Here is a 25,796-nt window from a genome sequence, read left to right on the forward strand (position 1 = left end):
GGTTCCCCTGAAATGACAGCCACAGTGCACTTCGCACTCTGAAGCAGAAGCAGCGGGGAATGGGCAGAATCACTGTCTTGTTTGCATTAGGAGACCAAGAGCACAGAACTACAATTTGCTCACGTTAGCACCTGACGTTTCCTAAGGCAAAGCAGTCAGACACTCCTCTGCGCTCTCCACTGCTTCCTAATTATCTCTCTGTCCATACTGACCAAGAGAACCGCAGCCCACCACAAATTAAGTACATTAAGTGTGAAAGACAGCATCATTTTGGTAGTTCTGTTTTGTACCTTTGCAGAAACAGTTTTTGAAACAAAATGAGCTACAGAAATGTTGGGAGGGAGGCAATTTGAGTGTAAGAAATGTTAAAGGAAGACAAGAGGCTAAGTGACAAGGGTCATCTAAGGAAACCTCAAAGAGGCTACTCAAACCTGGATCAAACCAACTGAAACAGATGACGTGAGAGAGAAGGGCAAGATGCAAAACTTTACATCTGACATGGCAGCAGGCTGCAGATGACTGGGAAGGTCTAGGGTGGAATATGAACAACATTCTGGAAGAGTGGTTTGGGCAGCAGCGCACAGCCAGCTCAAGGCGAGCAAGAGTGAAGGCAAAAAGCCATGTAGAATGGGGCATCACACGTCGTTATAATGCAGGACCGACCACTCGACACAAACCTATAAAGGGAAAGTGATCTGCCAACACATACTAGAAGACACAAAAATATTTACCCCATTTGACCCAGAACTCCTACTCCTATGCGTTTATTTTAATGAAGTCATGCAGAGTGAGAGAAAAATTATCTGTTAGCACATTCACGACAGTGTTTTCTAATATAGTAAAAAAGGCAAGCAGAACATACAACACTGAAAAACTGTGTCAAAATATTCTACTGAACATATTGTATCCATCTCATAAATACTATGTAGCCACTAAAAGAAAGGTGATAAAGAATCTCAAGAATAAATGAAAACGGGAGGAAAGAAGAGAAGAGGGGAAGAGGAGGTCGTGAATCTGACGCTATTCTTAGGCAATTACAGACCCAGGGTTGACTGAAACCTAACATTAAAAATAAGGAGGTAGCAGGCTAATGTTCTAATGGAAGCTCAGTAAAAGTTCCCTATAAATGAAAACAATTATACTTAGAAACCAAGAAGGCTTGGCTTTTGTCATTCTACATAAAATATTAACTCTGCAAATTATTTGGAATAAATGTGCCTAGTTGTTAAAATGTAATACTTCTCCTTCTCCTAAATGTGTTTTTAGCATTTATAAGGAGAGGACAGAAAAAAAAAGTAATTCTTGTTTGGAAAGACAATAAGTTACAAAAATATCTTCTAAGTATTTCCTACATAGGATTATTTTTTAGGTGAGAATTCAGAATAGTAGTAGCAAGAGCCAATTTTTCACTTTTCTGTTGCTTTTTCACAGCAAAACTGATCAAAATAATAATAATAAATTTAAATAATAATAAAAGAAGTATTTAAAAAAATGTTTTCAAAGGCTCCATCTAGTCAGCATGAAAGTTTAATTTAATTGGAAAATATACTAGCATGGAGGGCACTATAAATTAAACTCTGAATGGATCAAGTTATTTAGAAACTCAACCCAAAGATCACTGTACCCAGCAGATGTTGGATTTATAGGCAGCTAGCTTCAGTCACCCAAGCTAGATCAGACCTGACACTCTACACCTCTCCTGCCAACACTCTTTAAAGACTTTAATTCTTTGAGGCAGGGCTTTCTGAGTATCTTAGGCTGGTCTTTAGCTTCTGGTCTTGCTGCCTCGCTCCCCTTTCTAAAGCTCAAATGGTGGGAAGAGAACTAGCATCCAGGTCCGCACGCCTCTCTAGAGCTGTTAGCAAACCGACATAGGCTTCTTATACATTTTACTTCCAGAACGGGAGCAAATGGAATATAAACCAAAGAGTAAAATCACTGTTCAACTTAAAGACCACAAACTAGAACATCTCCGTGAGACACCAGACTCATGACTGCAGGCTTTATCACCTAGGAGAGCCCCCCAAACTCAGCCATCAGATAACCTCAGATTTCAGTCCAGTCTGACTGCGCACTATGGGCAGCCCTGGTCGGGCTGCCCTCTACAATCCATAAGGTTTCCTATGTTTCTGTATGTTATTACTGGCACCTTGTACATGGTAGGTATTTATCAATAAATGGCCACCACTGTTGTTACTGCATGGTCTCTGCTAAACCCTGATCTATTAGATAATCCGGGGTTAACACACTGATGTCTACAGATACACTCAAAGACTACTTTTTAGGAGTCAAAACAGACTGTAAAACAATTTGGAAATAAGTACAATGTGTAACAAGGATATATCTATGCAAAAACCTATGACAAGCCCAAAGTCAAAGCTCAGCCTCAAAAATGCAAAGCAAAACATCCTCCTACATTGTCCTGGACATTTAAATCCCCATTCAAATGCAGAGGCTGCATTTCTAGAACCGTGTCCATGTGAGTTTTCTGTCAGTCTCATTCTCCAAGCACATAAAGGACAGGCTCAAGGCTACCAGCAGTCCTCCCTCCTTCCCTGTTCCCAACTCTTGGAGAACTTGAATAAGTGACAGCATCTTAAGTAACTTTGTCACCATCATCTGACCATAAGCTTGCCATACTTCCAAAAAATGGAATCCTGCTAGAGACGGCTATGGGACAGGGAGATGCCAGGTGGCCTCTGTGGCTTGTCATGTCATCTCTGGGTTTATCGGTTACAGTTAATCAAATCAGTTTCTTCCTTTATTTTTATTTTTTTTTTTTTTAGAGACAAAGTTTCTCTGTAGCTTTGGAGCCTGTCCTGGAACTAGCTCTGTAGACCAGGCTGGCCTTGAACTCAGAGATCCACCTGCCTTTGCCTCACTACTACCCAAGAAACAGCCACTCTTAATTTAAAGAATTGGTTTTCCTATTCTGAAGCAACTTCCCCTTGACAAACAGATAAGTTTTTTTTCTTCTTTCTGGGATAGAGATCTGTCTCTAAGATAGCAAAGGTCAGTGAATGAAGCAAGGATGTTTGGAAATGAATGTCTGCACTACAGTAGAGACCAGGCATATTCTGGAAGCACACAGCAAAGGCTGCTCTGAACAGTAAGGGACAAACCACGATGACAGCCCTGGAAGGTGCCATGGCTAAGACAAGGAGTGGGGAAGATCCCCAGGATCTCACTGTGTTCCATCAATTCAGTGCCACATGTTTTGCTGGACGCTTCTCTTCTCATTTGACAAAGGAACGGAGAGCGCAGCAAAGTTGAGCCACTTGGCCTTGGCCACATAAACTGTAAACTGAGGATCAGCGTGCTGGGAGCTGGGCTCCAGAGCCGGCTCTCTGGCCACACCACCTCATGAAGGACGCAGACCTTCAACTCCTCATAACTTAATGGGGAAGACTTGAAGACACACTGTGCTCAGTGCCTGGCATTATAGTTCACTGAATCTACTGCATGAGAAATAAGAAGAACAGTGTTTTAACCCCTCCTTTACAGACAGGGCAGCCGGGGCTCAGGCCTGAACTAACTTATCCACAGCCATGAACTATTAGCAGCAGATATGAGATCAGAACCAAGGCTCATCTGATGCCAGACCCCATCTTCTTTCTGCTATACTTGCAATGACCAACTTATTATAAAAAGATAACATCAAGAGCCCTCCTCTTCCAGCCAATGAACATCATCCATTCCTCTTCTGCTTGGGCTCCTCATTGCCCCACAATCATTTCTGACTCTAAAAAATTTTCAAATCCATTTTTCCAGATAAGAAAACTGAAGGGCATGATATCTATCCATCTATCTTCTTGGGGTGGACCCATCCACCATAAATCTGGACAGTGTATTCCTATTCTTCTTGCCTGACTACTGATATCATAGATCACCTTCCTATTCATGTCCCCACAGTTTCTCCCTTTGAGGGACGGTGCTGCAATGCAACACAACGGCCACCTGTTTTCTGTGTGTTCCAGTCGGCCCAACTCTACGCTTCCTACTACAACCAACAGTAAATACGAGTGCTGTCTCCTAACAGAGCCAGCTGGTTTCTTCACACCAAACCAGAGCGCTCTCGGCTGGACTTGGCCAGAGTGTCGGGGATGCTCTGAAGCACTTGAGGACATCTCCTTAAACGACAGAGGACGATCCTGACAAACTGACAACATTTACAGGATGAAAGGGGAAGCTAAACTCAGACAAGACGTGGCCATGAGAGACAGGAAGAAACCAACCTGAAGGGAGATCAAAGAGAGGAAGGGATAAACTAGAGGAAGCAAATAAATATGGGAGCTAATTGGTTTAGCCACAAAACAGTGACTACTAGATTAAGATCCCAGTGTAGGCTTTTCCTCCTCCCTTCCCTGTAAAAGAAGGTCCCTATTATTGTTGGGTATCTGGTATACAGTAAGTGCTAAATAAACATTAGTCAACTCAACACAATCGCCAAATTATTACACTTCCTTCTGAAAATCAGCTTGTGGCTCCCCCATATCTTCTCTGGAAAGCAATAATAAATCAAGTTAAAATAATACAATCTACGAAAAATGTACACCTACGCATAAAATGAGTTTCTCCTAAATTAGGCAGTTATGCTCAACACCAAAGCATATCAGAAGGTGAAGGGGCTAACATGTGACAAGGAGACAGCCCATGGATGCTCCCAAAGAAGGGAGTGCAGCAAAAACAGGCCCTGGACTTGGAGTTGGACAGCTAGACTCACTGGTTGTGCGAATATGGGGCTAATTATCACCCTAAGTTTTACTGTATGTGAAATGAGGACTGTCCTCACTTTGTTCACCAGGTTGCTGGGGAGATAAAGTGGGAACGAAGGGTCTTTTCGAAGTATATCTCCCCGGGGGGGGTATTTTCTACTGTGAAGTATAAAGGGGCAGCAGCGGACCCAGGACGGGAGTTGAGGAGGAACTGATAACTAGGAAGGGAACCATGAGGAATGAGATGTCAGTTACCCGGGGTGTTTTCACAGAAGAGAGGCATCAGTCATCCTCAGACAAGCCTAGTCCCCTAAACTGACTAAAGGAGCCAGGTAGGCCACTTACTCAGGGAAACTGCTCAAGGGAGAGCTAACGGTTCTTGAGGGACACTCTCCAGAGAAGGAAGTGGTATTTACAAGACACCATTTCCCTGTAAACTGACAGAACAATGAATGGAGAGTTGGAAGACCTAGGTGGGAAGACTCTGGCTACCAAGAATGACCTTGGGCTAGTTACTTAACCCACCTAGAGACTCCATTGCAAAACACAGATAATACCTCACAGGACCGCTGTCAAGATTAAATGAGATAATGAGTAAGAAAGCTGTTAAGGCGATACAAGTAACAGGTATTATTAGGTGTAGGATTTTCCACCCACTTACAACATATGTCCATGACCTTGGGCGTGATTTCAGTCCTTTGCACCTCGGTTTCCTCATCTATAAAATGGGAAGGCTGAAATCATCTACCCTATAAACCCTCTGAGGATCAAAGGGGATCACACATAAGACATCAACGCCTGGAGAACCATACAATGGTACTGGTACATGAAGAGCTGCCATGGTTGCTGGTATGTCAAGGGCCGTGTTTATGCAGAGAATCATGTATTTTTACAGTATACAGGTGAGTGCGCCTCGCATGCATTTTATGCATCCAAGAGTGGATGCACTGGGCAGATGCGCATCTATGGATTCTGGGGGTGTGACTTGCACGCTGAGGAAGACGACCACAGGACAGGCTGCTGGGTCAGGAATCGGAGGAGTGGGAGCTACAGTGGAGGAGGGGGGGGGGGGGGGGCGGGATGCACGGGTGGGAAAGGTTGGGGGCACAAACACGCATGCCCAAGCCGGAAACGTTTTCGGGGGAGAGCAATGCGCATCCCCGGAATGAGGGGGGTGGAGGAAAGGATGCGAAGTGCGAGCCCCGAGGGCGGCCCGGGGCGAGACAGCAAACGCCCGGGGCCAGAGCTCTTTACCTTGTCGCTGTAATCCCTCAGGACCCGCTCGATAGCCCCCGCCTCGCCGGCCCGGACGATGTAGAGGGCGCGCTCTTCATCCATGGCCGCAGGTGCGGGGGAGCCGCGGCCGCTGTGCGCGCCCCAGCCGCTGCCTCCCAGGTAAACGCCTCGCGCCCCCGCTACCTCGCTCCTTCCCAGCTTCCTTCCTTCCCTCCTTCCCTCCCTCCCTCCAGTCTCCAACCCGCCAGCCTCCGCCCGGGCAGGCCGTACGTCACCGCCCCTCAACTTTCACCCCGAGACGTCACCGCTCCCCCAGCAACCGGCGCCTCGAGGCCTCCCCCTGCAAGGCCCAGGGCTTAATGGAGGCCTGACGAGCCGCCAGCGACGGGGTCAGGCCCTGCCCCTGCCTACTCTCATCGGTCTACCAGCCTTGGAGAAGAGTTTAGCTCCGGAGTGGGCTTTCACCAGCAGAACTGTCCCTCCTGACACTCTATGAATCATTCCCCTTAGCGGACAAGAACTGGCGGGCAGCTCCCCACCCATCTGCGAGTCCACGGCTACTGAACTACAATTCCCGGCGTGCAACGGGGTCATCCCATGCAGTCATCTGAGTTAGTCGTGAGCCGAATAGCATGCCGCGATTTGTAGTCATCCATCGGGAAAGACTGCCCACGGGGGGCATGCTGGAAATTGTAGTCCTTTGAAGACCGGAAACCAGAGTCCTGCGACCGCCCGGGGCTAGAGGCGGAGGGACCGTTAGTGGGAGGGACTAAACTGTGTTCTGCTGGGTTTTTTTTTTTTTTTTTTTTTTTTTCCTTTGCTGACCTGCACCAGACGTGGCTGGTTGGACTGACTAGCGACGGCGGAACTGCCGGCCCCTGGTGGGAGCTGTCAAGAGCCGGTTGCGCTCCCTCTATGCCCAGTTAGCGGTTTCAATTCTCACCCGGTTGCAGCTGTGTTATGCACTAGGCTGCAGCAACGTGGGAAATCGAACACAGGTCTTTGTGGAATCCAAACTGATAAAGCAGTTTGGCCTAAGTCCCAGGGATCAGTAAATGAGAAAATCAAGATTTGAATCCAGGTCTTTCCCAAAAGTGGCCACCCTCCAACCACCCGTAAATGTCATACAACCCGAGTAGCAATGGAGGCAGTGGGGATAAGGGAGGGTGTGTGTGCATGTTTGCCAAGTGTTAATTCTGTGCCGGGCACTAGCACTTCACCTGGGTTCGCTTAATTCCTCAAAAATTCTCAACAAATATTTGAGAACCTGTGCATTTCTGGGCATTATCCCGTACAGTCTGGACACAGTGACCCTCAAAGCAAGTTTCATCCTCTCTTACGCCGTCCGTCCTCGTGAACATCACCATGAACGGGGCCCTGCTCTTATCTGAAGATGATCAGTCTTGAAAATTTAAAATGCATAGTTTTAAAAAGAGTTGGAGCCTGTTCTGTGCTACCAGACTTTTTCATAGGAAATAGATTAATTCTGAAAGAAATTTCTAAGTGTTTTATCTCCCCCCCCCCAAAAAAAAAAATCATCTTTGATGCCTTCCCTGTTGGCCTCTTCAGATGAAGAGGAAGGAGAGCTGACAAATGTTCATTCATTTTATTGGGTTTCTATTATAAATTGGGAATATTGGGAATTTGGAGCTAGACAACATAGAAGCTGAGTCTATGGAGCTTAGATTTCCTGCGGATTATACTTAAAATGGAGCCAGCATTTTATTGTACATATAGTTGAACCAATCATTAAAGAGCAGGAGATTGCTGACCTTTTGTTAATGAGACAAATACTGAAGTCGATCAGTAAAGGAAAAGATTTGTTTTGGTCATACAAAACATAAATGTGGTTTACGTCTGCATTGCCTGTGGCCAGGTGATGCCTCATGACTCCCTGGCAAGGTATGGCAGAGAAAGCTGCTCACCTCATGACAACTGGAAAGCAAAGATCCAGAAAGGAGCCAGGACCCAATATTCCCCCCAACAGCATGCTGCCATGGCCCTAACTCTTGGTTTCAAGTTTTAATGTCTCACCACCTCCCAACAGTTGCTATGGACTGGGGAACCAAGTCTTTAATAAATGGGCCCAGATATTTCAGATGCAAAGTATGTAAAAAGGAATAGGTGCTGTATCTGTAATGAATAAGATCAGAAAGATTTTAATCTGACTCTCCAGAGACTGCTTCTAAGAAAAGGTCATGAAACTACAATTCTAAGATTAAAAATAGCACTTTTACCTTTACAGACATATACTACTCATGATTTAAACGGGTCCTTGAAACGAAACTTAATGGATCATTGACAAGGAATTGTTTCCGTTTTATAGAGAAGAAGTCCAGGTGAATTAAACAAACAAACTGGAAATCCAGCTGAGTGTTGTCCAGCACTTTCTGAAGTCCTGTTTGGGTAATTATTTACCAATTATTGGGAATGTCTTAGTTAGGCTTTCTATTGATGCCATGAAACAGCATGACAAAGAAGCAAGTTGGAGAGGAGTTTATTTGGTTTACACTTCCACATCACAGTTCGTCATCAAAGAAAGTCAGGACAGGAACTCAGACAGGACAGGAACGTGGAGGCAGGAGCTGACGCCATGGAGGGGTGCTGCTTACTGGGTTGCTTCCCATGGCTTGCTTAGTCTGCTTTCTTATAGAACCCAGAAACATCTACCCAGGGATGGCACCACCCTCAATGGGTTGCGCACTCCACCTTGGATCACTAATTTAAAAAATGCCCTAGGGCTGGATCTCATGAAGGCATTTTCTCAATTAAGGCTTCTTCCTCTCTGATGACTCTAGCTTGTATCAAGTTGACATAAAACCAGTCAGTAGAGGGGTCAAAGGTATCCAGAAGAGAAAGAATATAACAAGAAGAAAGTATCCCAGTAAAGATATCTAAAAAAAAAAAAAAAAAAAAAAAGGCTCCCACTGGGTGGTGGTGGTGCAGGCCTTTAATCCTAGCACCTAGAAGGCAGAGGCAGGTGGATCTCTGTGAGTTCGAGGCCAGCCTAGTCTACAGGGCAAGTTCTAGGACAGGCTCCAAAGCTACAGAGAAACCCTGTCTCAAAAAAGAAGGGGGGTGGCCTCCTACACATCTTTGAAATATCAGTTTGGCAGAAATAGACTATTTTTTTATTTTTTTATTTTATTTTTTTTTTCAGAAATAGACTATTTTTTTTAGACCCTAATTCTGTATTTCTAAGAAGAAATAGAAAAATGTGAACTTGCATGAATTAATAGCTTGGGATTTTGTATTGTATTTTAATAAGTATTTATATCCTGATTTTGTGAATCAAAGTAACTTTGACTTTAACCCAAGTTGTTCTTTAATCACTGACAAGACTCTAGTCCCAGAAAAAATGAAGTGGCTTTACCAAAGTCAAACAGTCCAAAAGCAAAACTCTGGGACAGAGCCTCGAGCAGACTGTTCCATTCCTTCACCTCCCAAGATATCGGCTATGCGATCCTTTCAGTGACTGAAAACGCCAGTCTATCACTAAATCTAGCTTCGCTTACTAAATAGGTGGCGTGGTGCCAAGGAATTAGGATTTAGAACTTGAGTTATCAAAGCAACAAACACTTGAAAGGCATCACTCTGGAGAGATGCTAGAACAATGCAAATCTGTGCATAAAGCTTTGCGATCCTCAAAACACTTTCCACATAAATTATCCACGTAACCTTTACAATAGCTAGAAAACATACAATCAATAGGACAGGCACTAAAAGAGGAAGCTGCAATGTTGATTATCTTACAGGTAAACAAATCTGTTGGTTTAGCTAAGGGATGGATGGGCTCTGTTGTGACATCAAGATACCATGGCCTGTGAGTTAGGACCAATGAAAAAGCCTACAGACAGATACTAGTCATTTATTTATTCATTTTGGACTTTGATATATCTTGCTGTAGAATTTCCTCTTGTCATGGCAGCAGGGTATTTGGACTGTGCCACCCTGAAAGTCTTTAAGGGGATCCTGGCACGGTCGGCCCTTAAAACCCAGCGCTTCCCATTTCAGGTACTGTACTTCTTGGACATTTTCTTAGAGGCAGAAATTTAGAAACTAAACAGCTCAGGATGGTAACTGTGGTTCTAGGACAGGAGTTCTGAAAAATTCAGTCATTCAAGATAGGCCCTGTCACTTGGTAACCACCCTGTGTGGGCAGCTACTTGGCTGCTCTTCACCTCGGTGTCTGTCTGTTTTGGCACCAGGATTGACCTGGGTCTATTTTAGATCTTGTTTTTTTTTTTTTAAATCTGTATTTCTTAACCAACAAAAAACATATTTGCATATGCATTAGTTTAAAAAGCATATTTTACGTCGAGTGTTGGTGGTGCACACCTTTACTCTCCCAGCACTTGGGAGGTAGAGGCAGGTGGATCTCTGTGAGTTTGGGGCCAGTCTGATCTACAGAGCTAGTTCCAGGACAGGCTCCAAAGCTACACAGAGAACCTGGTCTCGAAAACCCAAAGAGAAAAATCCATATTCATGAGAGGGGCTGTGAGAATTACCTGATTTATCATTGTATGGACATGAAGAATTCTGAATCAGTCGTCTGTGCTGAGGCCTGGGTATCGGTCAGTTCAGAAGCTTGCCAGAGGATTTAAACAGCAGTTGGGATTTTCAAAACCAGTGAATGGATATTTTTGAAAGAAGATCATGCAAGTGAACTAGTTTTTGGGTGATCTCCTAAAAGTTTTTGAGAACTGAATAACATGGCAGAATGAATTATCTTTATTTCATTTTTATGAAGAATGAAAGTTACCCTTTCCTAGAAAACTAATTAATGTAGTTTGTTCCTTTACAAATATTTTCCATGTTTTGGAAATATGGACATTATGTTAGACTCCATGAAAAAACAAAAACAAATAGAAGCAATTGATCCCATTGTTTGAGGATATCATAAAAACCAGGCAGCAAATGAATTCTTTTTTAGAGATAATAAGGGAATTGAATGCAATTACTACACAAATAAAGCAATGAGAAAAGCGGATGATTAGGAAAGCTTTCTCAGAGGAGGTATGCTATAGGAGATGTTGGAATGAAAGCTGGAAGAAAGGTTCAGACTGTGTGCTGGTTGAGAGGTTCAGCCAGTGAAGGTGCTTGCTGCCAAGTCTAAACGCCCCCAAGTTCGATCCCTGATCCCACCTTTGTGTAAGGAGAGACGCAACTCTGTGAGCTGTCCTCTGTCATGTTGTAGTGTGCACAATTTAGAACGAATGGTAGCCAGCATCAGTAACCTTTCCAGTCTTCTCGGTAGTCTTTGGCAAATATGCCCATTATTGATCTACACTGACTGTATACAGTAGGTTTCCACAGTTAGCACAGGAAATAGTCCTCGCACCTTCAGGATGTTTTATGGACCCGAGTTCCTGGATGTTTGCTCAGCTCTATCTGCAGCTTATTGACTTGGAAATCCCAAAACACATCCCTCCTTGGGAAAATCCCAGCCCTTGGGGTGGCCGGGCAGAAGAACTGTCAACAATTAACCCGGCCTAGGAGAGGGACACCGTCGTCCCCAACTCACAGTGGTTTGTCAAATATCTTTAAACCTTTCTCGAAACCAACAGGGAATAAAGCCTTTCATGAATGTTCGCTCTCTTTGGGGTAAATCATTTGTGCTCCTGGGATGCTGATTTTCTCAGCTGCAATGAACCTACTTTGTGGGATGTCATAGGGTTCAAAGAGATAGTTGTCAGTGTGGCCATCACATGGGACTTGGCGTGGAGAGGCCACGTCCAGCATTAGCTGGACTGAAATGGGGGAAGGGAAGTTGGTGTCCTTAAAATAACTCTGAATCTCCAGGATTAAGAAGTTATCGGGTTACTTCTTAATTTTGTTTTCTTTTTTTGCTACTGCTGTTGTTGCTACTTTTTAAATATTTATTTTTAATTATGTGTATACGAATGCATAGGTGCACATTACACGTGTGCACGTGTAAATGCAGATACCCAAGGAGTCGAAGCCACTGGAGCTGGAGATACAGGCAGCTGTGCTGGGACAGCGCACGCTCTTAACTGCCTGCAGAGCCATCTCTCCAGCTCTGCTGCAACTGTTAAGAGAGAAAACTCCAAGGCAATGCTTGATTTGTATGACTTTAAAGTAACTTCTTTCACACTGCATGCTGCCATACAGTTTGAAGACAGTGACCCTGCCTCGTGTGTGTGTGTGTGTGTGTGTGTGTGTGTGTGTAAATAAAAAATCTAAAGCACCCTTTCAACACCTCCTCAAACCAATGCCTTTGCAATTAAATGTATTGAAATTCACATGTCAGAGGAAATATATTCTCACACCCCTTCCTCCCAGCACCTCCTTTTGCAGTAAAGCATTAATTTACTTACCAACATTTGATTAAACTCTTAAGGTTCAACCCTAGGAGGAGGCGGCAGTGGACAAAGGGTTATTGTCATTCATCATCAACACATTTAAGTCTTCCCCTCCAGTCGCCTATGAAGGATTAGCATTTCCCTGAAAGGAGCAGGACGGAATAAATTGCATCCCTGGCCAAAGAACTGCCAGCCCCTTTCAGCTGGGGGCACATACCGGGAGCTTTTCCCATGTTAGTCAGCGGTATCTCAACTTTTGGGCAGGGCCTACATCTGAATTTCATGGGTTTCAGGATCAGTCAAAATAGAATTGTAGGGTTGTGGAGGTCAGAGGCCACCTCTGTCAAAGGGTAGTGACCTTAACAGCAAGAAGCAGCCAAGCCCTCTCCTACTTCCCCCCACACCCCAATGACTTCATTCTAGTGAATGCTCGGCTCATTGCTCCTTCCCTGTGGTGCCCCCCCCCCCCCCCAACCTGGTAATAAAAATCCCCCTGAGACCTGATTTTAAAAAAAGAAAAAGAAAAACGTTTTATTGATTTCCTTTGTTCCTGACCCTTTATAGAATAACCAAATCTCGGTCCTTGATTGTGTTTTGGTCAAGCCTTCCTTGGAAAATGTCAGAGGAAAAAGCTGTCATTCTTGTACAGAGTATGGAATGCTACCTTGGGTGGAGGGGAAGACCTGGGGCCCTTGTTAAGGAACTGCCTTCGTTTAACGAGCAAGCGAGCGCAGTTTCCCAGAACTTCCAAGCATCTCTTGGACCCCAGTGGGTTGTGTTACCTCGGTCAAGCTTGCAAAGCTGCTTAGAGAGGAACAGGGTAGGGTAGTGGGGAAACAAAAGGAGGAAGGAAGAAGGCAGTGTGCTGTCGTAGAAGGAGCTCAGATGGACCTGGGGGCACCGTTCAAATCCCAGGACTGCCCATTAAGCCATGTGCCCTTGAACAGGGTGTAAACAGGAGAGGTAACCACGAACCAGGCAGGATTAGATGTAGGTGCGGTGTATCTAATGTGTCCAGTACCTGGTGGACCCCAGGCGATGATGCAGGTGGGCTTAAGTGCTCTCAGAGGCCACGAAGTGTGAGCTAACAGTGACACAGGGCCTTCTCTAACAATCGTCTTGCCTTGGCTGCATTTCAGCCCAAAGACACCACCTATTTCTGTTCTCTTAAGAGGTTAGTCTGTGCCGAGACATCTTGGATACCGACCTTCGCCAGGGGTACAGTTTGGCAGTTTCTTGAGAATGAACTTACCTCAAACTGTCCTCAGACCTCTCTATTACACCATTATAAATACCACACACGGGTCCGGCAGCTGTTTCTGAAGCTGATTTCTCTCACCCTGCAGACATGGTCAGACCTGATTCTTTGTCTTTATAATGAGAAGAGGAGGCAGAAAGAAGACTGGGGAGTCCTGGCTTCCTCACCCACCGTCTCTCTTCACCCACACTCCTGGCAACAGCTCTTAACTCCGTGGCTCACGTCTTCTGCCCTACCTACACCAGCAGGAGCAAAATGTGGGGGTGTTGGGGGGGGGTCTGAGGTTCAGGAAGAGAATGGGGAAAGAGCTCAGGAATGAGGCTGGTGAAACACAGAAGGCCCTGACCTCCCAGGAAGAAGAGGAGTCCCTGAGGGCAGTGTCCAGGCTGGCTGAGCCTAGGAGGCTGCCAAGGGACCAAAGCTGTGAAGTCCCAGGTTAGGAGAGTCACGCAAAGTGACAGGGACTGGCGTGGATGGAGGGCCGAATCATGACACCACAGAGAGGGGTTTGACTGCGGATAAAACTAGTACAGAAGAGGCTGTGGAGAGGTGACAAGTTTGCATAGATAATGGCTCTCCTCTTTGGAGACATTGGGACCCTGTAAGAAAAAAAGAAACCCAGAACTCACATGAAGTAGGTCCCTGAATCTTGGAGCTTCACTGTAGAAGGCTTGTGTTTCTCAACCTTAAATACATATCACCCAGAGAGCTTAAAAATTCTGGTGCCTACATAATACCACATCTCCTAGTATAGGAATGCCCCTGCTGCAGCCTGTCCTTGGTGGGACCAGGATTCGGCCTCATTCACCTGCTTCACCCTAGTAAGAATATGTCGGTAAGGAGATCCATCATTTGTTTTTAAGCTTCTGGGCGACTCAATACGAAATCCCTGTTCTCATTTAACTGCAGAGAGCTTTCCTCCTAGGCTTCTGGAGGCCCATGGCAACCGCCTCCTTTCCCCCCTTTGCCTGTAATAGCATATTTATGTCATGCCCTTTCCCTGGGTTTAATATTTTAAAATCTTGCCATCTGCCAAAGAGAGAGGGACAGAGCCCGGGGCGCTCCCTGTATATCTCCAGCTTCACTGTGGACATTTTGATGGCTCCCGGGGCAGATATCCAAGCCAGTCCTGAACAGAGGGAAAATTGCAAAAGATTCCTGCTGGGAGAAGGGCTGGTGATAGGAAGGAGTGGTGGGGTCTTTGGAGTGACAGGCAGATGTGCCAGCTGAGCTTGCAGGCATGGCCCTCAGGCTGAGTGCTGGCCCAGCTGAGAAGCCTCCATGAATCACTGACCAGCTGTCGGCCTAACTTGTGGGTCCACTCTCCTTCCCCAAATCTGCGAGCCTTGGTCTTTCAGCATAGACACCATGATCTGAAATTTCAGGGCCAGTTAACAGGCCTGCTTTGGGTCCAGAATATGGAGGGAGCACACCCAAGGTCACGTGACAGCAAATCACCTGTTACCCTAATGATCTGGGCTTTCATCCCATGATTGGGTTCCCTCCATGGCGAACATCCCCTGTTTGTATGGGTTGCCTTCTCTGAGGTTGGATGATGAGAGGCCTGGCAAAGGACACAGCAGGACAAACGGAAAGGATGCCATGGGCCTGCAGCGTGGGTGACATCCTGGCTGTAGATATTCATGACTTCAGCCAGTCTTCAGCTCTCGGAGGCGCTTTCAAGAAAAAACGCCTATTGCCAAAACTCTTCTGCGCTTCCTCTGAGAAGTGCCCGGCCCCACTCAGCTGCCAGCCTCTCTCATCCCCACTCTGGTGACTGGAGAGGAACCACCAGAAAGAAGATGCCTGAGTCCAGCCCCAGAGGCTGTTTCCTTTCCTAGTCAGAGCATTTTGGTTTCTTAAGGTGCAGGTTTTAGCACATTTGGGCACACAGACATGCCCTAGGCTCCTGGGGATGCCCCGCGCCGGCTTGCCCCCATCTCAAGCTGCTTCCTTTGTTGGAGTCACTCACTCCTGGTTGTGCAGCGAGGGGCGCGGTCACTTGAAAAGGTCATGGAGCCGCTTCTCCCTCTCTCCACCCCAGGTTCTTGTTAATGGTGAAGAGCTTTCCCCTAATGGGCTGCTCAGCTAATGAACTTGTGGTTGTTATTTGCAAATGGATACTGTTTATCCTGTTACCTGGCTGGAGAATTGATAATGACCTGTGGTTTGTTGTTGTTTGGGTTTTTTGTTTTGTTTTTGTGCTCCTTGAGACAAAGGTCAGACAGACCACACCTTTGTTTACGCAGCACTTGCTTTGAAGTCTTCCTGAGGTTTATTCTCAACAGTGCCTAAATTCAAAATTTCATTCATCCCCTCTCTTGCTTTCATCATAGAAAGCTAACGGATTGTGAACCAAAGGTCAAACTAATTTACCATGAGAGAATGAGATCCAGCATCTATGTTCTTTTTTGAAGGATAACACAGCTGAATGTATTTAAAAGGGAGGCTATGTGTAACACAAATAATTTCCATCTTAAAATTATCTTTCAGGTATAAACATGTTATGTAATAGCACACAAGGGCTTGGCTTTAAAAATAAATCAAAATGCAAATTAACTTGTCACATTCTCATACCTTTGGGTTAGCACAGTCACTCCTGAAGAGGCTTCTGGAAATCTGTGGCTCTGGATCTCTCTTAGATCCTAGATTCTTAACATCTGGGCAAAAGGAAACCACTTCTTTTGTACCCCATGCCCCTTAGCCACGGAACCAAGATGCTGTGCCGGAGAAGGATTTAACTCTTGGGGAGTACTCAGTGATGTTACTGCTCGGTGGGTTCTCAGTTAAAGCAAGGTACTTGAAATATCTTTACACCCAGTGATTGTCAGAGCATAGCGAACCTGCTGCCAGGGGAGCGCTTACTGATGCTGAGCTGCAAGAGCTGGCAGGCAAACGGAGGACAGATCCCCCGCTGTGGAATAGGTCCTCTCCACACCTGCAATGCACTGTTGGCACTGTGCTCACTCAGCCGTCTGTCAGGACAAGATGCATGGGCCTACCAAACTGTATGGTTACTGTATGACGTGTTGACAGGAACTAAAGAAACAAAACCGTACAGTCATACAAGGCTTTTGTTGTTTATTTATTTGCATTTATTTATTTGTTTGTTTGTTTGTTTATAGGCCAGACCTAGGCTGGCCTTGAACTCACTATTTTCCACCCTCGGCCTTCTCTGTGCTAAGATTATAGGTATATACCGCCACACCCAGCAAGGCCTTTAGTTTTGTTCTGCCTACCCATGCCCCAAGAATTTAAGAATGTTATTTATATCATAGACACATACCTGGCATATCAAATGCAAATGAAAACCAAATGGAAGCTGGTCATTTCAATACTTTTTATTTGAGTGTGAAACCATTCATATCTTGCACAACTGTACAGATAAAACTATTTCCATTTTAGCTGTAGACATGATTATCACACTGGGTGGTGTGATCAAACATTTTATTTACAGAACATTTTCTAAAACATCCGATGTCATATTTCGATTTATTTCTTACCCATAGGGTAATAGGTCCACCATAATTGCTTGGTGCATCTTATAATACAGAAAGAAAACCTATGTTAATCTCTAACAAACCTCACAAATATCTGCAAATCTGACAAAAAATACCTACGAAGAAATTTCCCCAAAGTACAATACATTTTTATTTCCACACATACACAGTATAGTATAGACTCAAAGGCACAGCTTTGAATTGTTTTTTTTTTTTTCTAGCAAAGTGTCGGAAAATATTCTAGTCTTATGAAGGAACCAGGACAGCTGTCTCACTTGGCGCTTGCTAAGTCAAAGTCTGATCCATCCAGCTTCACAAAGCAACAGAGTGGAGGATGACGCGTAGTGCCATAAATCCACAGTTCTCACAGAACTTAAGAAAACCCTCTCCTGCCTTTCGCTGATGCCAGCCATTGTGCAAACTTAGGACACATCCTTGTACATAGAAGAACTGGTCCGTACGGACATCAGTCAACAAAGGCGGAATACAGCAGGCCTCCTCAGTCCCTCCAAACAGTGCTTACACCCCAAGACAATGCAGGAGACATGGCAGGCGTGAGTGGAACAGGCTGCTTAGCATTTTCAGGAACTTCCACGTAGCCCTAGGACTCCAGGAAGTAGCAATGCCACCACCACCACGATAAGTCGGGAGGTGGAAACGCCCAAGGGCTGGGGGCTGCACAGTGAGATGACAGACAGGGCAAGGCAAGCGCTCTCTGTAAACGACACCCACCCAAGAACACAAACCGGATTCTGGCTCCAGTATCCATCCTTCAAGACTAAAGAGCTTTGTCAACGAGAAAATAAGTACCCTACAGGGAGTGGCTGCCATGCAAGGTCATGGAACAGAGGGGAAAGGCACGGGTCGGCCTGCCCACGATAGTGCTCTCTAGAAACAGTCAGGTCTGGCTTGGACACAGGAACCCAAGCCCAGGGACTTTTACTAAGTCCTGTTTCTGAACTAAAGTCTATTCATCCCAGGTTGAACATCCTCTTGCTCATTAGGAAAATGGACGCTTAGGAACAGCCCGCGAGTTATGATGTATAGAGATAAAGTCTTCCGGAGGGTGGGTATTGGGTTTATTATTATTATTAATTATTAATATTAAATATGAATTCCTATGAAAGCAGTCACTTAGCCCATCCAGTGGAGGCCTCTCCGTTGATGTAAGCAAAGCCAGGAAAGTGTTGCATGTGCTCGTACTCAGAATTCCTGCGCGTGGTCAGGGGCGTGTACATGTCACTCGAGTTCCCGTACCTCGTGGAATGCACAGATGGGCTCGTGTAGCATGCGTTGGCTGTTGGCACCTCTGGCCAGCGAGGAGTAACAGGGGTGGGATGCAGCCTGGGAGTGCCGCTCATCAAGCAGGGCTCCATCCTAGAAGCGGGGCTGTTAAAAGGGCACTTGTGGAGGAGAAACAAAGTCCACAAAAGTGAGGTTAGCTTCAAGTTGCCTGCACCCAAGAGCAAACTTATGTAAGCTAAACATTGCAAGACACTATTCACAGGCAGTGATGGAAAGGAATCGGTGAGCCTCTGTGCAAGTGTGAACTTTGGTCCAAGCAAGCAATCAGTGGGAGAGTCACAGGGGTCTCACGGCTAGAGGCTGCTGGTGTTTTGCTTACACAGAATGACTGTGAGCTGTGAGTCTGAAATACTCTAAGAAGTCAAATTCAAAGAGAGAACCATCCCCAGCTGGGAATACTGGGTGGTGGTGGTGGTGGTGGTGGTGGTGGTGGTGGTGGTGGTGGTGGTGGTGGTGGATGGTGGGTCGTTGGGGGTAGTGGTGGGTGGTTGGGGTGGTGGTTGTGCTTGTGCGTAGTAGTAAGTAGTGGTGGTGTGCTGGGAGCAGTGAGACCCCAGATCCTGAATTTCTTGTAATCCCCTGATCTGAGTGCCTACAGCTGCTCTGAGCATGAGACCTTCAGGAGGTCCTGATGGCCGGAGAGTGGTTTCTGGTGGGTTTGGCTGGGGCGTGGCTATCTCTATATAATCTGCCCCTGAACACAATAAAGGGGGCATTCTTGGGGAATTCAAGGATGACCCGTGTCTCTGTCTGTACGTGTTTGTGTATTTTAACCTCCTGCCCCTTGCCCGAAGCTGGGTAGCTGGGCAAAAGCACACAGAGCACAGACACAGGGGCGCGGCGCACGGCAGTGGTGGTAGTAGTTATGTGTGTGTCACTGTGTATACACACTAGCAAGTATGTCCAGTTAAGTGTGATTGCTGCATAGGCTTGAGTTTTATCGTTACTTATGAAGATGTGATAAGTCCTATTCCATCAACCCAAGAGAACAGCCCTACCAGGTAAAACACAATGACATTAAAAATAGCATTTTACAGCTGAATTCAATCATGATCCTCAGCCACAAGCAGGCTTTTGAAGAGAAAGCAAGTCAACAGCTTCAAAGGTTATTATTAGTGCCTGTCATTTAAAGAACATCTCTCTTTTAGGTTCACATTCACTGGAGTCCTGGAAGATGTGCAAGGAGGAAATGGTAAATGAATGCAGAGGACAGACAGAGTCAAGAAAGAGACGGGGGGGGGCAGAGTCAGGAGAGGGGGGGACAAAGTCAGGAGAGAGACGAGAGACGGGGGGGGGGGGCGCACACGGAGTTAGGAGAGACTGGGGGGCGGAGTCAAGAGAGAGAGACAGGGAGGCAGCAGGAAAAGGAACTTTGGGGCGAATCAGGCCAAGGAACAGGTGTTGGCAGAGACAAGAGGCGGGAAGGCGCTCTAGAGAGAGTCAGGAGGAAGAGGAGGGGCCTCTGAGTCCTTCTTTCGCATTCTTCACTGTTGGAAGGACAGCTATGGAAACGCGGCCCTGTTATAACGATGGCGAGGGAAGGGGCTAAGGCTCCCTTAGGAGTTCATGTTTGCAGGGCAGTCAGCACAAAGATGTGCTTGCTATGCTTAGGGCCAACAAGGACAGGAGCCAAGGAACCAGGACGACAAGGGTAACATGGAGGACAGCATGTGTGGATTTTTGTCCCCCATCTGTCTGCCCTGACAGTTGGAAAGTGGAGCCCGCAGGCACTAGGTGGGCGGTGCCTCCAGAGAGGGAGACAGACAGGCTGAAGCCTAGACAGCACCGTGGTGCTGACAGCAAGGAGCACCTCGGCCTCTTCGAGCTCGATCCCCAGGGAAGCAGGAGACGGAGAGGAGGCTTGGGCAATGTCAAGAGAGCTAGCTACGCAGGACTCAGGAAGAGGGGTCTCAGGTGGAGCACTGAGAGCCTTTCCCTCACACAGGATCCCTGCTTACATAGCAGAGGGCAGCTGCTGCACAAGAAAAGAACAGTTAAGAAAGAGGGTGTAGGAGGTGTCTGGGAACTCCAGGGAGAAGGACCGAGGGCTGTTGCCAAGGAGACTGCAGACAGCATGCCAAGGTTTTCATAATCCCCAATCAGATCTGCAGCACTGGCACAGACCCATGTGCCATGCAGAATAAGGGCCCCCAGCACACTGTTTGGGTGGAGTCATGGTGGGTCCTCAGGCCTGTGAATGAAGATTCTCAGAACAACATCTAGATTCCAGATGTCCTAAAAAGACAACATTAAGAAGAACCAATGATGCTCTCCCAGGCGAAGCAGCTGGGGGCATGTTACCCTGGCCCTCAGAGGTCTCCCTTTTCATCCAGGGGCACGGTGAGCTGGTCCTCCCTTAGGTCACTCTTTATCTCAGCTCAGACATCAACTCCTCAGAGAGACTTTTCTGAACATGCTGCCTAAAGAAGCCAAATGCCCCACCACCTCCACCCTGCCTGGCAGCTGTTTCTCCCCTGGCTTGCGTTCAGATGCTCCCTGTGGGGCTTTGTTTTATTCATGATATGTCCCCAGAACTTGGTACAGCGCCTGGCACCTAACAGGTGCTAACCATATTTGGTAAATGTACACTGGACAGTCCCAGCAGAGAGAACCTTCAGGGTCATAAAGTCTAAACTCATACTGTAGAAGCGGAAAAAGCTGGAGCCATGCCCAGTGTCACCAAGCATGAACAAAGCCCAGAACTCAGTGGCGCAATCTCCCCATATCAGTCTGACTGACCTAAACATGGCCTACCTACCCCTCGCAAACACTTTATTCTCGCATCTTCCTTCATCAAGAGCTCTCCTCCTCCACAGAAATAGGTCTTAGAATGCTGACCCAGGCCACTGGAAGCCTGCTGGCCTCTCTGGCCTCGGCCTGGGTAGGTAAAATGTCACAGCATGGACTTGGAGCCCTTACCACCAAACTCAAGAGAGTGAAGCTGTTGTGCTTCCTCGAGGACCCTCAGCACAGCTGTGCCCAGAGGTTGTGTCATAGACCCCAAAGAGCAATTGCCTGGAAATGAGACTGGCTCAAAATATCTCCAATGTGACAATACAATTCTGTTAGCAGCGTGGAAAATTCTGTCCCATTAGGTCAGCTAATTGCAGATGAGTCAGTGGCTTGCTTACCCCCTAGTATAAGAGGGCACTGAGAGGCGGGATGGTTGGAGTGCCTGCTGCCTTGGCCCGACCGTCAGTGTGCAGTCTGCCGGGAGTGGCAGAGGCTGCACAGTAGCGCCCCCTCTCAACTTTCACACTTCACATCTGGCTTCCTGCAAGGCCCTTAAGCATGCTGGGTACAAACTCTGGGGTGCCAAGAGCTCAGGCCAGAATAAAGGAGCTTTTGTGGAGATGGGTAACAGGAAGTTATCAGTCTGGATCAAATCACAAGCTGTTGCTGCTCATTTTTTAAGATAAGATAAATCACTAAATCATTACCACCTCTTGAAAGGAGTGCATGAGGTGTGGTATTGCCTCTGTGTGTGTGTGTGTGTGTGTGTGTGTGTGTTTAAAGTAGTCAGCAAGAGGCTATGATTTAAGTCCATCTTGGTAGTGATGACTCTTGGCCTCTTTGGAACTGTATTAGGAAGTCTATTTTGGGACGACTCCCTACTCCAGGGGCGGACTTTCCTGTCCATGGAAAGGGAAGACTGAGCCCTTTATCCCTGCCCCTCACCACATGGCCTGCTGCTTGGGCAGGGGGTGAAAGGCGGCTCTCACTGTGCGCACGGCCTGCCAGGGGCCGCCCCCAGCAGCCTTCCTTTTGGCCTCTTCTGCAGTAGTAGGACATGTCTCTCAGACTCTTTGTCAGACAGTCCACATCTGCTGAGCTCTTAGGGTCAAGACTGGTCAAAAGAATTGGAGTGAAATCACTTAGAAACTATGTTGTAAGTTTTCAAAATGTGTTAGCCGTTACTAAAGTTCATTTTTGAAAGGCATAGGATCATGGTCTATTAGTGATCCTAAGAGCCTCGGTGACTAACTGGAAGGTCCCAGTGTTCATTTTCCAAGTGAGGGCAATGGCCTGCTTGAAGCCACATAGCAACTCAGTGTGCAAACAAGGCTCTTTCATTTCACTGACATCCTGGGAGTACATCCTGGGCAATCACTAAGGACCCAGCTCTGGCGAGAGTCCTAGGAGTCTGGGGGGTGAGAAGGGCCTGGCTCTTGCCTCTGCAGAGCCAGAACAGAGCAGAGAACAGAAGTATATAAAATAGAACACCATTATAACTGAACGGCAAAGGATGATGATGAATACAAACAACATTAACTCTGAGCCAGATCTTATTCTATTCTTTATTAATACCTGACCACAGCTACTATACCCTGTGAAATGGGTATTATAACTTATCTCCACTTTCCAGATGAATTAATTGAAGCTCAGAACTAATTAGATGCAGATCTTGGATTTGAACCCAGGGAGTCTAGCTCAGCACTTAAAGACCTTGCAATACTATGGTTGATATGTAAGTGCGCACACATACATATGTGGCACATGTCAGCATGTGTGTCCGTGTGCATGTGGACCAGAGAACAACCTCAGGTGTTTTCCTTTTGTGCTGTCTACCTTTTTTTTTTTTCTTTGAGACAGGGTCCCTCACTAGCCTGGAACTTACCAAGTAGGCTGACTGGCCACTGAGTCCCAGGGACCTGCTTGTCTGTCTCCTCAGCACTGAGGCTATAAACATATTCTACTACATTTGCTTATGTTCTAGAGAGTGAATTCAAGAAAGCACCTTACTTGAGCTGTCTTCACAACTGTGTGTGCATGTGCATATGTGTGTGTGTGCGCGCGCGCGTGTGTGTGTGTGTGTGTGTGTGTGTGAGGGGGAGAACCCTGAGGACTCTGGTAGCACCGCTGGCTGTGGGCTGGCTGGGGCCAGGCAGATGAAGACCGCAGTGGCTATTGCATTGGTCATGCTACACTTGAGCCATTCAGATAGGAAAGAAGGAACAGCGTTCCTGCCTCGTGGAGTACATGCCTAGCTGTATGGATGATGTATGCATGACTTTTGAACTCCTGGGCCCTGTTCACACACTTATGCTTGCTGACAGGGTAAGGATTGCATGGCCAGGTCTGACTGAGGCTCAGAGATATCCCACCCACGCGTTCAACCGTCATGCGATTCAAACTGGCCATAGCAAGCACAGGCTGTGCACATGAGAACCCTCAACAGGCATACACATATTCACGGGAAACGCTAGTGAGTTCAGATCACTCTATAACATAAGTGCTGAATGCATGTGAATATCACAGTCCATGGATGTATGGGTCTTCCAAGCCAACCGAACACAGTCTTATAGGCATCCTTCTGCTGGGAACCGAAGTGCTCATTCGTTTGTTTTTGATTTTTTTTTTTTTTTGAGACAAGGTTTCTCTGTGTAGCCCTGGCTCTCTTGGAATTCACTCTGTAGACCAGGCTGGCCTCAAACTCACAGAGAGCCACCTGTCTCTGCCTCCTGAGTGCTGGGATTAAAGGCAATGCGCCACCACCGCCCAGTGCAAGTACATTTCTTTAAAAAGACATTGTTTGATCGTGAATTTTCTTCAGTTTATGTGGACTTCTTCCTCATCCCCATGAACCTTCTGTAGTGATATGTGTTGCCCATTCACGGGGGACCGAGGCTGTTTGAACTCTGCTCTGGGAAGCTGAGATTACTCGACCCTACAATGGATTTCAGCCTTGTACATTCAACTTTAAATTTAAAAAAAATGCATTTATCTTCTCTCAGAACTTGACATTTAGTGAGAATACAAGTGCCAATCTCTAGGCTTTGCTGACCCCCTCAACCCAGTGGTTTTAAGTCCCTGGCATGGGGCTGGGGCTGAGAGTTGAATTTGTGCTCAAGTCTGCTTTGCTGGTTGGGTCACATGGCCTTTCTGAAGTTGCTGCTTCATCTTTTTTTAAAAAAATAATTTATTTTATTTAATGGTGTGTTGCCTGCATGTCTGTCTGTGTGAGGGTGTCAGAGACCCTGGAACTGGAGTTACAGAGAGGTGTGAGCTGCCGTGTGGGTGCTGGGAATTGAACTCAGGTCCCCCAGAAAAGCAGCCAGTGCTCTACCGAGCCATCTCTCCAGCCCCTTGCTGCTGCATCTTTAAGAACTGGAGAAAATGCAGTCTTCCTGAGGTTGTTATGGGAACGAATGAGCCCATCTATTTCAAAGTGCCCAGAGGTGCAAGTTGCTTAAATGTTAATGGAAAATGAAACAAAGGTTGCTTTGTCTCTCTCTGTACAGGACCTTCCCTAAGAGAGGGACACTTCAACACTGACCTCGCCCAAGAGCTTAGGCAGAGGATATAATATAATTAACTTTTACCCACCCCACTTTACAGATGGAGACTAACTAAAGCGTGAACCATAAAGCGTAGTAGTGGTAGTAGTAGTAGTAGTAGTGTGTGTGTGTATGTGTGTGTGTGTGTGTGTGTGTATGTGTGTGTGTATGCGTGTGTGTATGCATGTGTGTGTACGTGTGTGTGTGTGCTGGGGATGGCAGACTGTCAAATACCCTTGTCCGAGAGGCACAGGACAAGACGGTGGAGAGGCTAGTTGAGTCCTCATCTAATATGAAGGGTTTCTCTGTGGACTGGAGCTTAGTTCTTGGCCATTCCTATTAAGACCAGCCATTGCATGATAAGGGTCCCAGCTGGATACTGTTGTGGCTTCCAAAACGGACACTGCAGACCTATCTTTGACCACCAGGGTCTCTGTGGCCTTTGAGGAGAACTTGGCTTCTTTATATATGGTGACGGTTTTAAGAAATAGTCACCCTCCCCCAAAAGGAGCTCTTGAAATTTCCTGGGGCAGGGGCATGAGGCCATAGAGAAGGAAGATAACAGCCAGAGCTGTGGTGTGGTGATGCTGTCTCGGACTCGAGTGCATGCTCCCAAAGCAGGGCGCTTCTGCCTACTTCCCTCCTCTTCTCCTGGGGAGGGGAGGGGAGGGGAGGGAGGGAGGGACGGACGGAGGGAGGGAGGGAGGGAGGGAGGCAGGCAGGAAAGAGTGCCCAGACTGTGCGGAGTGGAATCCTGACAGCAACTCAGTCATACAGGGGTACTGCAGACAGGCGCACAGGCTCCGCTCCCAGGAGAAGCATCACCCAAGGAGCCGGCATCTCTGTGTTGCAGTCAGAGGTCTCTAAGGAATGCCCCAGGGGATGACTTAGTGGAATTGACTCCTTGACTTGTCTTGGGATTAAACCAGGGTTCCCCTTGGTACAGAGATGGAAATCAAAACAGACGCCTGTTTACCCTGAGTGCCTTCGTATTGGGGATACATTCTCCTCACTGCCTCCCTTGGAGGCCAATCTGTGTGCTGCAGGCTGATGCAATGCAGCCTCATCCAGCCTCTCTCCATCCTGCCCTTGCCCTCCTAGGCCCCTGCCCACACCAGCCCCCTTTTGTGCTTATCCCATGGGGAAAGCTCTCTTTCTCTGACACAAAGACCACATGTGAC

General features: G+C 46.8%; 2 protein-coding genes across 4 annotated transcripts in view; both read right to left on the reverse strand.

Annotated features, from left to right (window-relative positions):
• Ric8b (RIC8 guanine nucleotide exchange factor B) overlaps positions 1 to 6,495 on the reverse strand; it is a 95,675-nt gene extending 89,180 nt beyond the window's left edge. For both annotated transcript variants that reach the window (XM_038314425.1, XM_038314424.1), the window contains exon 1: positions 5,970 to 6,495. In XM_038314425.1, the coding sequence (XP_038170353.1) occupies positions 5,970 to 6,053 (84 nt within the window). In that variant the 5' untranslated portion in view covers positions 6,054 to 6,495. The remainder of the gene's footprint in view (positions 1 to 5,969) is intronic.
• Positions 6,496 to 16,855: 10,360 nt separating this feature from the next.
• Positions 16,856 to 25,796, reverse strand: part of Rfx4 (regulatory factor X4) — a 64,989-nt gene continuing 56,048 nt past the window's right edge. For both annotated transcript variants that reach the window (XM_038315102.1, XM_038315101.2), the window contains one exon: positions 16,856 to 18,435. In XM_038315102.1, the coding sequence (XP_038171030.1) occupies positions 18,163 to 18,435 (273 nt within the window). In that variant the 3' untranslated portion in view covers positions 16,856 to 18,162. The remainder of the gene's footprint in view (positions 18,436 to 25,796) is intronic.

Source organism: Arvicola amphibius, chromosome 17, assembly GCF_903992535.2.
Source record: "Arvicola amphibius chromosome 17, mArvAmp1.2, whole genome shotgun sequence".
In the NCBI taxonomy this organism is placed as follows: domain Eukaryota; kingdom Metazoa; phylum Chordata; class Mammalia; order Rodentia; family Cricetidae; genus Arvicola; species Arvicola amphibius.